The 14,555-nt window shown below is 42.6% G+C and overlaps 1 protein-coding gene across 1 annotated transcript in view; it reads left to right on the forward strand.

Annotated features, from left to right (window-relative positions):
* The window catches only part of phc2b (polyhomeotic homolog 2b), a gene marked incomplete at its 3' end in the record, with an annotated part of 56,237 nt that extends 44,936 nt beyond the window's left edge, over positions 1–11,301 (forward strand). The window contains exons 9-16 of the mRNA XM_080846735.1: positions 1–375; positions 1,816–1,981; positions 6,701–6,903; positions 7,481–7,610; positions 8,145–8,259; positions 9,088–9,205; positions 10,054–10,339; positions 11,147–11,301. The exon at positions 1–375 is cut by the window's left edge and continues 224 nt beyond it. Coding sequence (XP_080702861.1) covers positions 1–375; positions 1,816–1,981; positions 6,701–6,903; positions 7,481–7,610; positions 8,145–8,259; positions 9,088–9,205; positions 10,054–10,339; positions 11,147–11,301 — 1,548 coding nt within the window. The remainder of the gene's footprint in view (positions 376–1,815; positions 1,982–6,700; positions 6,904–7,480; positions 7,611–8,144; positions 8,260–9,087; positions 9,206–10,053; positions 10,340–11,146) is intronic.
* Positions 11,302–14,555: the final 3,254 nt, after the last annotated feature.

Consider the following 14,555-nt stretch of genomic DNA (forward strand, 5'->3'; position numbering starts at 1 on the left):
TGCCCTCCGAGCGGCCCGGTCCCCGTGCTGCCCAAGCCAGCCTCATCCTCCAATCAGCATCTGCAGAACCAGCACCAGCACCAGCACCAGCACCATCTGGGCCCCACGCAGCACGCCACCATATTCCACTCCACCCTCAGCCCCCACGACTTGAGCCATCACCAGAGCCATGCCCACGCCCACACGCACGCCCACAACCACGCCAACACCCAAGCCCAAGCCCATGCCCAAGCCCAGGCCCATGCCCAAGCCCAGGCCCATGCCCAAGCCCACGCCCACGCCCACGCCCATGCCCACGCGGCCCTCAGCCAGGCCAAGGCACAGCCCGTCCAGCTCACTGCCATCAACCTACAGATTCATCCCACACCCAACCAGGTACTTACAGGCAGCACAGTAGGCTATATCATGTACCAACCAGATACTCACAGAATACAGCATGTTTATAGATGCTATACGTAGGCTATATCATGTACCAACCAGATACTTACAGGCAGCACAGTAGGGTGTATCATGTACCAACCAGATACTTACAGGCAGCACAGTAGGGTGTATCATGTACCCGTTTTAAAGGCCAACCAGGTAATCCCACACAGTAATACTGGCTAGTATAGCATAAGCCCATTATTAAAGGTCAACCAGATACTCACAGAATACAGCATGTGTTAATAGGTGCAGTTTGGAGTCTGTTTTGCCATAACAAATCTATCCTTTGGTTCAATGTCATCAGAAATTGTGATGACCAAGTTGTGGTAAATTGAGCAGAAAGCCACATAGGTCTTTGATAATGAGGTATGAGATATTATGCCTGTCTATTGCATTTGACCAGCTCGGCATACCAACTTTCTCTGTGTAGCTCTTTAGCTTTTGTTGCCATGATCTCAGCATTTGTGACTAATATGAGCCACAAGATGATTCAATCACTGTCGACAGAATTCGGATCAATGCCCGTTAGCTCATCCCCTCGCCTAATTTGAGTCCAATGGAACAGGTCCAGACCACAACGAACACAGTGATTGTGGATGGACCAGAGTCAGGCTACGTTAGTGATGCCCCTAACTAACCCAAATAAATATTTGTGGAACATTTTAAAACCACAGTGATCACAGTAAGAAAATATGCTTGGCAACCTCAGTTCTGTAACATTAATCCGGGTTAAAAAAGCTCATTTATATGTTATAAAAGCTCATTTATATAATTATGTGGTTGTTTATAACTCCATGAATGTCAGTGAGTTAAAAACACATTGATTTTAATGTGGAACGTTCTCATTTCCGGTCATGGTAAGAGTTGTGTCCAGATGTTATTTGAGTGACTTGAAGGTTGATTTCTAAAGTATATCTTGTAGCTAAACTATTGTACCAGACAGTGGCAATTGTAAAAGCCTGAAATCAACCATGGTGCACGAGTAAAATGACTTTTATTTATGGATAAGGCCATCTGGTAAATGTTATGCCAGCTATAATGCTTAAGGTTTCATCATTTTTATGATGTAACCAAAATGACACCAGCTGTGATAACCATTTCCTGTATTTACTGGTGTTGCCAATTAAAAACTCAAAACGTTCACACTTCATCCGCTCAATTCACACAGATGCACACACACTCACCATTCCACAACACATAATATAAAGATGATCTTCAAACAGTGAGTTGCACACACACACACACACACACACACACACACACACACACACACACACACACACACACACACACACACACACACACACACACACACACACACACACACACACACAGATTCTAGGTCTATGTCCTGACGACTGCTTCTGTCTCCTCTCTTGTGGTGCCACGCAGGCGTCGCGGCTGGCTCCAGAGTGTAAAGACAAGCCCACATCCCTGGTGGTGAGAGAGAGCTGCCCGCCACACAGCTCCCAGCAGCCCCCCTCCGCCTCCCCTCAGGGGGCCAAGCCTGCCGAGCAACCCAAGACTGACACCCCCATCGCTGCACATCAGACAACAGGTAGGCCTCCACGGACACACACACAGACACACGCACAGACACACGCATACACACACACGCATACACACACACACACACACACACACACACACACACACATACACACACACACACACACACACACACACACACACACATCAGACACCAGGTAGGCCTCCACGGGGAGATAAAGGTGTTTTCCACTGGAGCTAACCACAAAGACTCTCTCTTCCTGTCTCTGGGTTGCGGATTTATCGGATACCGGAAAGTAGAATACCGGCGCTGACGTAGTGTTTCTAAGTGATTCTAAGAATCAACTTTTTCTTAGGATTTTTTAGGGTTAGGGTTAGGGTTAGAGTATAAGGCTAAAAACTAGGTCTCGGTACCCCTACCAATACCTGAAAGTACGTTACACTTCCTGAACTCCCTGTGTTTGACGTCATATGACGCCGATATTCTACTTTCCGGTATCCGATAAATCCGCAACCCTGTCTCTGTCTCACTCTGTCTCTGCCACTCCTTTATTCCCTGTCTTTCTGTCTACCTGTTATGCTTATCAATCACTCTGTTTCAGTATGTAGGCATGTATGAATACATGAACACTAACTGGCAGACAGGAAGCAGTGCAAATTCAAGAACAGGAGAACCAATTAAAAACAATGTTCAAAATTTGAATGGACCCTGTCTATGTGGCGAAAATTTGCAAAGCAACACAATAGATGTTATATTCTACAAATAAGCTTTAAAGCCCCATTAGAGACTTGGTCATTTTTGCTACGGAGCTCCCCCTAAAGTTGGGGAGTGAAGCTCACTTTTACACTACTGTTTAGTCTAGTCTAGTCTAGTCTCTTGCGTGCCTCGTGGCACATAAGGCCTCCACATATTCTCTCGATCCCTTCCTATCCGCTGCAGTACTAAATACACTACTGTACTAAATACAAATCGTGCTTCCAGACCCCCTAATGGAAATGGTGACAAGCTGAAAGATCTGAAACTGGCAAAGACAACAGCAGAAGCCAAAGAAGCATACAGACTGACATGGTAGAGTAATATCACAAGATATTACACAAATATGACTCTGCATAGTTGTATTTATTGTGTCATTGGAGATGAACGCTAACATAATAACAAAGCAAAAAAAGACATTTTTGTATTTAGCTGAAGTACTGCTAGAACAGTCCATATACTTTGCTTTCTAAGTATTGATTGTGAAGTATGTTGGTCTAAAATGATGTTGGTGACATGCTTAATATACATTGGACAGTGTCATTTATAACAAGCTAGCTGAGTTTTCAAGGTTGCAATTTCCAAGGCTTATTGACGTAAGATTGATGAAGACTTACCAAACTTTTTGACGCAAGATTAATTTATTTGGATGCTAGCCTAAGATAGGACAGGTTGATGACTTTAGGAATCTGGAACAACTACAAATCTCTATGAGATAGGGATGTCACCAATAAGGTTTCCCACATTCTTTCATAAATAACATTGACAGAGAAATTTATGATGAAAAACTAACGAGTCGACAACTTTCCTAACACAGCCAAACATCAAGCAAGGGCAACACAGGACATAGCAAGACAGCTAATAAGTTATTACTGATTAGTCCAACAGAAAGAAGGCCTGCTCAGCATCTGGCTTACATCCTTTTGTAACTTTTAGCTCTCGCCAACGAGTAAAAGCTAGTCTTAGACTGACTCTTTACTGTCTCTAGGTCGGTTACTCTCTCTTTTTCTCTTCCTCTCTTCCTCCAACAACGTCTTCCTCGTCGCCTCTGCCATGCTGTCCATACAGAGAATACTGCGCCAGCTTCCTCTTATAGCTAGCACATGGCTCTAGTTGTTGTTGTGTGAGGTGATGCCATACAGAATTATGTAGTTCTTGTGAGGGGTCTCGCGCCCCCTACCCCCAAGTTACATCAGGCACACCAGGTTGTGCTGTGGCAGTGGCACAGACGCCATTCTCCGTATAACAAGTCGGTGTACCACCAACATGACTTTGAAGCTGTTATTTTAAGGTGAAATTGTTGCATAATGTTCCTTTAAAGCTCATTACCAAAAAGAATATATTCGGATGTAAAGGCTTTGTCATCACCAACATTTTGAAAAGTAACTGTAATTTAATTACAGATTTTTTCTCAGACTGTAACGGATGTATGTATGTATGTATGTATGTATGTATGTATGTATGTATGTATGTATGTATGTATGTATGTATGTATGTATGTATGTATGTATGTATGTATGTATGTATGTACTATGTATGTATGTACTGTATGTATGTATGTATGTATGTATGTATGTACTATGTATGTATGTACTGTATGTATGTATATATGTATGTATGTATGTATGTATGTATGTATGTATGCATGTACTATGTATGTATGTACTATGTATGTATGTACTGTATGTATGTATGTATGTATGTATGTATGTATGTATGTATGTATGTATGCATGTCAGTATCCCAAACTCTGACTGTCTCCTGTTCTTCTCATTATAATCTCCACGCAGTCTGAAGGGAGTGGCATTTGCGGTACTTCCTTACACTTCTCTTTGTTTACTGTAATTCTAACAGGCTTGGGTGGTACCTTTGTTTACTCATGTACCTTGAAATATAACTGCTAGAGCACAGCGCCAGCTAAATTGAAGTCACAGTTTCTTTTCCCACACTCTAATAAGATGTAGGCCTTCCTTTTTTTCTGAATGTTGCCACAGGGAAAAGAGCACGCTTCAGAACAGAATGTTAAGTAAATATAAGAGGAAGTGTTTGGAAAAGCCTTGAATGGATGTCAGACAAGCTACCCTGCCTTGGGCTACCCCGTCTGAGGTTTTTATACAAAGGCAGCATAGTAATGATATTCTGTGGAGTCATAGAGTTTTCAGTGGCCCTTAAGAGGAGATGGATGTGACCATTATATCCAAAGCTCAGAGAAGACAGAAAGCTTGTAAATATTTATGAAATGATCACAGTTATGAATGGCTGCGCTATCAATTAGGAATTAGCATCACAAAAATGGGGCGATGGGAACAGCTAAAAACATTGCCAGGGGGTAGTTGATACTTGAGCGCGCTTTTCAGCTGAATATATCCAGAACTCGTGATCCAGACGAATTTTAGCACAGTCACCAGAGTCATGTATTTCATGGACCTGGTTTCGCATGTCTCTCGCAAAATAAATCTCATAAAACGAATGCTTTGTAAATACTGGAAAAATGGCATTCAAGGCCTTACTTTGGTGCTTTTTTTAGCAGGTGTGATTACAAAGGGAGTATTTGGAGCCAACCAACTCTATACAAGAGCAGTCGGGTTACACTGCCCAGTGTGTCACAGCTGTTGGACTTCAGCTATTGGCACTGTATATCTGACACGTACAGCTCACACAGCTGTATGCAAACTCTGCTGTGAGCGCTTGTTTTTTTGTGGTATCATTTCTTATTAAGTCAAAAGTGGAAAACACACAAAAGGTTTTTTTTTAAAATGATGGCTGCTTGGGTGTGAGTGCGTAGTCAAGCTGTCATGCTTTCTCTTGGCACCCAACATAAGCAGTTCATGTCTCCTTTGAAGCCCAAAAATAGAGATATGTTGCTAGACAAGCTTATTTCCCCCGACTACAGTAGCTATGGCCTCAAAATAGCTGAAAATCAGAACAGCCTATGACATAGATTTACTTTTTCCCATATTAAATCACTACGGCTGGACGATAGCCAGTGAAAACTAGATTATTTTAAGTGTTTTCGTGTTGTCATAGGTTACTAAATAACATGGTGTTCCATGCAGTGTACATCGTTAACGCACAGAAATGATTCATGCGGTTGAGGCTGAGGTGATGTTAAACAATTTAGTCCCTGAAGGTAATTCTGGTGGTGTTTTTTGTGGGCGTAAGAAACGTGCTACTCTGATTCCTCTTCGAGCGTGAGAATTTTAGATTACCCTACCGCCAGGCTTTTCTGTGTCACCGCTTTTCCGGGGATGTGGGAGTTTGAGGGGGCGGCGTGCGCAACTAAAGTGTTTTATTCTCTTGTTGCACACATCAGGAAATCTGCCCGCCTCCAGTTTTTTAAGGAATGAAGTAGGGTAGGCGAGTGTCTCAATGCCATAGCCGCTGCGTCGCGCGCAACGCTGTCTGACGCTATCGGACAGATTCATTCAGTCACTGAAGTATGAAGTAGGCAAGCTGTTTTTGCTAAATTAAGAAGACTCGAGCAGAATTGGTAAGCATCTTTTGCCACTGATATTGTGTGGACAATCTTAAGAAACTATTAGGGGAACGGGTAACCTATTCATAATTTTGGCAAGGTATGTTTCAGTTTTTTTTTTCGGTACTTGCACTTGCAACAATTGAATTGGTTTAAACATACATTATTGGAGGTTCAAACTCAGACTAAATCTTAACCTGGTCATCGTTTTCGCTTGTATTAAGGTGCGCAAACAGCTGACGTTATTTTCTAATGAATGCGTAGTGAAGCTTATCCTAATATTTTCACACAACCACTCGTAGGCTACGAACCGGGGGGGTGTGTTCCGTTGACAGCACATCCACTTATGGAAGCCTGTGTGCTATCTTCGTTATAACTAACTAGAAACTAAATATTCCTGTAGATTTTCTAAATTAGCTTGATGCGCTGATATACGCGCGGTGTATAAAGAGATACAGTAACTGTTCTGTCAATGCGCCGAGCATCCAATTGGTTGATGTTTTAGTTTGACTATCCATATGTCTTTGTCATGTCATCAGCAGCAACCCCAAATCAGATTAGGACGTCGCCACCGACGCCCCCATCAACTATGACTTCAGGAAACGACTGCGAAGCCCCCGCCGTGGTTGGCAGCACGGCGCAGAATGGGGAGAACAAGCCCCCTCAAGCCATCGTTAAGCCCCAGGTCCTCACACACGTTATCGAGGGCTTCGTCATTCAGGAGGGAGCCGAGCCCTTCCCGGTAAGTACCGCCACGAGACTTTTGAAACAAAAACAAAGCACCGCCGCTTCAATTACGCAGTTCAAGTTCACAGTGTCACATAGGCTACTCAACACAGCATCTTGCTTTTTTTTCCAGAAAGTACCACTGAAGAGATGTTTGTCCATTGCCCTTTATTCAGTTAGAATGGTTACTAACACTAACAAAAACTATTTACTTTTAACAGACGAGGTAGGCTACCAAGTTGAGGACTTTTAGGACATGCTACCCCCTTGTGGATAATACAGGAAATTATCTGCAATTTGTCAGAATTTACTAAACACACAACTTTCCTGACTCGAATGTAACAGAACTAGGCATTTTGAACTGATTATGTAAGGTTACTCAATTACATGATTAACTACAATTACAGTACAATATTTATATTGTATAATTAAGTGAGGTAAATACGGTAAATAACTAAGGTAAAACAAACGCACTCTTTTGAGAAGTTCTATACAATCCTCATATTTACGCCTTTCCCACAATTCCTCCCCATTCCTACCACACATAAAGACCTCATATTTACCTGATATTTTACCTTTTTATTTTCTGTCAGATGTTGAGGCCACCCATTGATGACAGCCCAAAGAAACCAGAGCAGCAGCTTCCCTCTGACCCAGAGAAGTCCCCCGTCCATAACTTGGCCAACAACACAGACTCAGAACCAGAGGACCCAAGCCAGCAGGGTGAGAGAGACTTAATGCCATTAATGGTCCATTATATAATAATAGTAATGCCTGTGTGTCTTTTAAACAGCAAATATGACAGGAGTGTTTTAAGTCATGTTAAATACCAGTAACACCTGACCCAGAGACAGCTGATGGTCATGTTTACAGTACCAGTCAAAAGTTTAGACACACCATTTTTTGAGAAGTTTTTTCTTTACTTTTATCATTTTCTACATGGTAGATAACACTTTTTTTGTTTAGTACATCATTCCATATGTGTTCTTTCTTAGTTTAAATGTCTTCAGTATTAATCTAAAATGTAGAAAATAATAAAAGTGAAGAAAACAATTCTCCAAAAAATTAAAAGTGTGTCCAAACTTTTGACTGGTACTGTATATGAGTGTGCCTGATCCATGTGTTCCTTTGGGTTGTTTGTATTTAATATGACATATCAGCTGCATTTAAGAACACACAAGATACCTGTAACATGTCATAGAAACCATGAAAGGGTAAAGAAAGGGGTGATTAAACAAAGAAAATGTGTGTTTGCAGATATGAAGGACCCGGAGGACGAGCCGAAGTTGACCTGTGAGTTCTGTGGCTGGGTAGACTTTGCCTTCAAGTTCAAAGGCACCAAACGCTTCTGCTCCATGGTGTGTGCTAAGAGGTACGTCTGATGAGGAGCTTGGCCATGATACAGTATCTCACTAATGTGATGAAGAGCTTGGCCATGATATCTCACTAATGTGTTGTTCATTTTATGATATGCTCTATGACACTTGCATATTGTGTGCTAAGAGGTACGTCTGAGGAAGAGCTTGGCCATAATATCTAGCTAATGTGATGTTTAGTTATTATATATTTTATGACACTGCATTTTTGCAGACAACCTTCTTTTATGTAAATATATTGTCCAACGCCTGGATTCAAGTTTGGACATGCATACGTATATTTTTTTTTGACTGCTGCACAAAGAGGGTCTACCGTTTCCCCGTAGTCGCGTAGCACAATTGCTGCAATATTGCTGATAGCTTAAGAATGAAGAATTTTGACCCTGGTATCTTCCATATATTTACAGCTACCAAAAGTAGTTGTGGGTTTCAGAAGTGCTTTTATGTATTTAAAATTCAACAGTGGAAGAATTTTGTCCCTGGCATCTTTCAGATATTTACAGCTACCACAAGTAGTTGTGGGTTTCAGAAGTGCTTTTTTTATTTAAAACTCAACAGTGATGGAAGATATAAATGCATGTTCCTATTGTTTGCACTGTATATGTCACTGATGTGTGTGTAATCGGTCCTTGCTATGAAAAGAGTGGAGAGGCACACACACAAACACACATACACATACGCACACACACACACACACACACACACACACACACACACACACACACACACACACACACAAAACACATCTCTGGTGAGTCACCTGTATCAGGGGAACACCTGTTGGGGAGTTGTAGCCATAACAACAGCGTATCGTTTTGGAACAGGTATAACGTGGGATGCACCAAGCGGATTGGTCTCTTCCACCCGGAGCGAACCAAAGCAACTAGTCGCTGGAGACGCAGGGCTACCAGAGGACGCCCAAGCTCAGATGCCAAGAAACAGGTGAGGCTCCCTTCCTGTCGACCTCCCTCCCTATGCGTCCTACGTATCTCTTTCTGTCTCATTCAAATAGACTTTATTGATCATACAAAGAAGACAGATATTCTGATCATACAAGGTGTACGGAGAAGAACAGAACATTACATGTCCAACAGGTTTGTGTGGGTGTATGTGTGTGTTTCAAGTGCTTGTTCTTTCTCTCTAGCTGTCACTTTCTCCCTTTGTCTCTCTCTCTCTCTCTCTCTCTCTCTGTGTGTGTGTGTGTGTGTGTGTGTGTGTGTGTGTGTGTGTGTGTGTGTGTGTGTGTGTGTGTGTGTGTGTGTGTGTGTGTGTGTGTGTGTGTGTGTGTGTGTGTGTGTTTGTTTGTTTGTGTGTGTGTGTGTGTGTGTGTTCCTTACCTCACAGAATCATCACCCAACAGTACCTTAAACCCACACTTATCTCTTTCCATGCACCTTCCAAATTAACCAGCAAACACCTTTAGCCCAGTTGGTTAACACAGTTACCTACTGTTTTAAGGGCATGTTGTTTTCTTAAATAGAATCAAATCTCTAAGTAAATATTGTAAGTGATGCTTTGAAATCCATTATCTGAAAGTCATCTGCAAATGTTGTATGATGTGTAAAATACACAAATCAAGTCGATTTTATAAATGAAATACTACATACAGCCCATTAAGCAGGGTGTGGAAAAGGTAGTCACGCACTAAATGTTTTGTGATCATATTAAAGCCTTTTTTTTTACCTAAAAGCACAGGACACGACTTTTGGGGCTTATCCTCCCTGGTTCTCAAAGCATACGGCATGTAGTCGACTCCTGGATTGATGGTCAGTTGTTTTCTCTCCTTTCAGAAAATGTCCACCACTCAGCAGATGCAGAGTGGATCCATCTCGTCTCCTATGCCTTCGCAGCCCAGCCAGGGGGAGTCGAGCCCCTGCTCCGACATGTCCAGCTTCGAGGAGCCCCCCTCGCCTCTCTCCGTGGCCAGCTCGGGGGCCCCGGGGCCTCAAAACGAGCAGAGCCTCGATCAGGACGTCCGGGGCCAGGAGCTGCCCCTGCTGCCCCAACACTTCCTGCCCTGTGACCCCACCAAGTGGAATGTGGAGGAGGTGTACGAGTTCATCCGCTCGCTGCCAGGTGAGTGGCGCCACCTAATGGTGACTGCTTGGATTGCAACATGTGGTGGTTGTGGTAAAATACATGTCAGGCTGGTTTAGATGGAAAGCACCCGATAGGTAGATGTAATTTCCTGTAGGTCACCACAGGAATTACACCTTGTGGTTATAATGGGAGAGAGGCATTGTAGACTTGTGGTTCAACACCTGCAGTTAGTTAGCCTCTCTGTTACAATCTGACGTTCCTTTAAAGCCAGTTGAGCATGACTCTGAGTCTGATTGTACTTAGGTGCTCAGAGGTTGGCGACTGTTGGGACATTGGACTCTGTAAACAAAATGTAATTGAATTGATCTGAATTAAGGGTGTGATTGGTAGCTGTGAATGTGTTTGTGCAGGACTATTCCTCTATGATGGGTTACTGAGGAGTCAATTGATCTTGCAGATCAGGCCTCCTGTTGGTCTGCCAAGGCAATTTATAAAAGCTTGTAAATAGGTCATAGGTCATGAGTATTAACAAAGTCATCAATAGATATTGCTCTTACCTGCCAGGGCTGTTCCCTACATTACAAATACTCTACTGGTAAACTGACATCTGTGAACATTAAAACAATTAGATTCAAATACATTTTAAATGCACATAGTAACTGATGTAGCATTAGAGGGAGAAAAAACGAATTCAGTGAATTTGCTTGTTGTCAATAGTGTGTTCTGGAAGCTAATCATTAGTTTTACCCAGACCTGGGTGTTTTGAGTACTTTTTTTCCATCGATGGTGGTTTTGTAATGTTCCAAGCTGAAAGTTGTTGTTGTTGTTGTCCTTCTCGTCCAGGCTGCCAGGAGATTGCGGACGAGTTTCGCTCGCAAGAGATCGACGGGCAGGCCATGCTGCTTCTGAAGGAGGACCACCTCATGAGTGCCATGAACATTAAACTGGGCCCAGCCCTCAAGATCTACGCCCGTATCAACATGCTCAAGGAGACATAGCCCAAGGGTCTGTGTGTGTGTGTGTGTGTGTGTGTGTGTGTGTGTGTGTGTGAGAGAGGGCTTGTTGGTAGGATTTTGAGACTCAAAGCCTGTGGGTGTACTGTATGTGTGTGCATGTGTGCATGTGTATGGATGTATGCATGCATGTGTGTGTGTTTACCAGTGTGGCTGTGTATGTCTACACGTGTGTGTGTGTGTGTGTGTGTGTGTGTGTGTGTGTGTGTGTGTGTGTGAGTGTGTGTGTGTGTGTGTGTCAGCGTGAGTGTGTCTGTGTGTGTACGTCTGTACGTGTGTGGGCTGGAGACACCGAATGGAAAACTTCTCCTGTGAGTGGGTGGGAGGACAGGACACACAACTGCACTATGACTCTCTCTCTCCCCGCCATGCCTCTGCGCCTCCTCCTGGCTCTCCTCCCGTGAGGGCATTAGCCATGAGCCTCCACTGGCAGGTCAGCATCACCACCCTTAGAGAACCAGCTTCAGCATCACCACCCTTATAGAACCAGCTTCAGCAACACCACCCTTACAGAACCAGCTTCAGCAACAACACCCTTACAGAACCAGCTTCAGCAACACCGCCCTTAAAGAACCAGCTTCAGCAACACCGCCCTTAAAGAACCATTTGTAAAAGAATGGCACAAGAAGTCCATCACATGCTGAAGGGGAGAATGTTCTGTTACTTGTCCTGTGACCTGATCTGATCCTGCTGTGGGATGAGAGTATACTTACATGGATGAGGAGCGAGAAGGTGGAGGAGGAGCAAGAAGGTGGAGAAGGAGGTGGTGGAGGAGGAGGAGGAGGTGGAGGAGGCCGCTAATTTTAGCTCATGTCCTCTGCAGCCATGTAATGTTACTTGTCTAATTTGCAAAAGTCGCTTATTTTTATTCACTCAGTGCTTTTGTATTATTAATAAATTATTTGAGTGCGTGTGAGTGTGTATGTGTGTGTGTGAGAGTGTGAGAGATAGAGAGGGAGAGACGGAGAGTGTTTTTAAAACACTGAGAGATTGGTGCTACCTAAATATTTTGAAAGTACTGCTTACTTGACTCACACTTGCTCCATCATTGGACATGTGGCTTACTTCATTTAGGTTTGAAAGGAAAGGCAAACACGCATTCCTGGTCGAAACCACACGCCGTGCAGGCAACCAAAAGCATGTAGTGTAGTAGTATTTGGCTTGGCGAGGTGTGGCTTTTTCGCCACACTCTCCTATCATTTCTTTCAGTGTATGTGCACTTAAGACGTGCACACTACTCCCACATACTTATTACTGCATACCTTACCATCTGATGCAAGAGTTAAAAAAACAAAAGTTCGTCACCTCAGAGGTTTTTTTTTCTTTCTTTTCCTTCGTCTTCTTTTCTTCTTTCCCACACACTCATTGGTTCACTCCCACTTATGAAGTCCGTCGGTGGGAGTCTACAGCGGGACTTTTCGCTTCTTTCAGACCGTGGTGATGGGAAGTGCAGCAGCCGCGGCAGTTTAACCCCACATCGTATTCCCAGACACTGACTCACCCAAGGAGCAGTCATCCTCGGAGCACACTCCATTAGGCCAGCGTAGAAGACAAATAAGCCCCCTTCAGCCAAAGGAGAAGCCTTTAGGAGTGTGTGTGTGTGTGTGTGTGTGTGTTGGAGGGGGGGGGGGGTGACGTGCCTTTTGTGGTGTGGCTTGACTTTTGCTTGAAATGTCATCAGAGGAATGTGTGTACCATGTACAGATTGCGAGTTTTCTTGTGAGAAAACAACTGCTTGCAGCACTCAAATCACATCAGAGAGTATGTGTTCATTTATGTGTGTGTGTGTGTGTGTGTGTCTTTAAAACTGTTATTTTTGTTTGTTTTAATTGTTTTGATGTGCACAGTCCGTCCCTATTTGGTATGCTAATGTTTTGGTGTCCAAACTCGTATGTGAGTAGATGATTATGTAGAAAATAATGTCTTTTGTTGGGGTATCTATGATGCTTTGTGAATTGCTGATATTTATCAAACTGAATTTGTAATATAACTTTTTCATTGAAACAATAATTCTTGAGAAAAAAAAATGTGTATTTGTTTTTGTGTTGCGTGGATGTGAGAAAAGACAGACAGACAGACAGACAGACAGAAAGAAAAACCTATGACTGTCAGGTATAGAGTGGGGTAAGATGAGCCATCCTATAGCTGAGGGAAAATGAGATAGAAAAAACGAATGCATACAATACAGGTTTAGGATGTGTGCAATCAACTGAACCCTTAACTCAAATAGATAATAAAACATGGGGTCCCAAAAAGGTTTAGGGGTAAGTTAAGACATTTGAGGAGACAGTTTCTAACTATTGTATTAACTGGAGTGTAATTCTAAATATAATTATTAATAATGAAATCCCCATTATGCTCATTTTTACTGGTGTTCATTAAATAAATACTACAACTTTTGTGTCTACAGTTTTCACACCTGAAAATGGTGTACCAAGTCTCTAGGATTGAGAAATGGAAGGCTTAAACTGATTTAAACTTTTATTCTTTTGAGGAACATCCACAGATTATATAACATAACAAACCAACATGTCACATAATATTCTAAATATCTATATCATCGCAAACTTTGTAGCCATTGACATACACACTAACATGACACATCTGTACTGAAAATGCTATTCAAAATAAAATAAAAACAAGGGTGATGCTTCTAAGTCATCCACAAGGAGGTAAACTAAAACTAGGGCTAAAAGCACATGACTATGGGCCCCTATCTGTCTTTCTTCTGTAATGATGTGGCATGACAGCTGTTATGCTACATGTAAAATAATTGTTAATAATTGTTAAAAACATTGTTAGGATGCCACACTAAACCAAACTTAACTTAATGTAAACATGAGGGGGGTAACCAGTTAAATTTACCCCAAAGGCTTTGGCTCATTTTGCCCCACAGCAAAACACTGCTTAGTCTAGCAACCCAGAGGTAGTCTCAAACTTTCGTTGGATCATATTTTTTGGAGAGGCCTGAGTAGCCTTCAAGGCTACTGTTGGTAACCAACTCTTCACACATCCAAAAATGTAGATGTCTATGAAGCTGTTTTATCAGCCGCTAGGTGGTGTCTTTTCTCAAATAGCCTATTAAGCGACCATGTCAGGACGGCAAGATTTTCATGATCCTACCCTTGCTTAAACCTAAATTAGACAATCACGCGTTGTGTCCCAAAATAACAACCTCTACATGTAACACAAATAAATACGTTGGTTTCATTTCTTAAAAGTTCACATTCTAAACAAAG

This window comes from Sprattus sprattus (genome assembly GCF_963457725.1).
Source record: "Sprattus sprattus genome assembly, chromosome: 10".
NCBI classification, from domain to species: domain Eukaryota; kingdom Metazoa; phylum Chordata; class Actinopteri; order Clupeiformes; family Clupeidae; genus Sprattus; species Sprattus sprattus.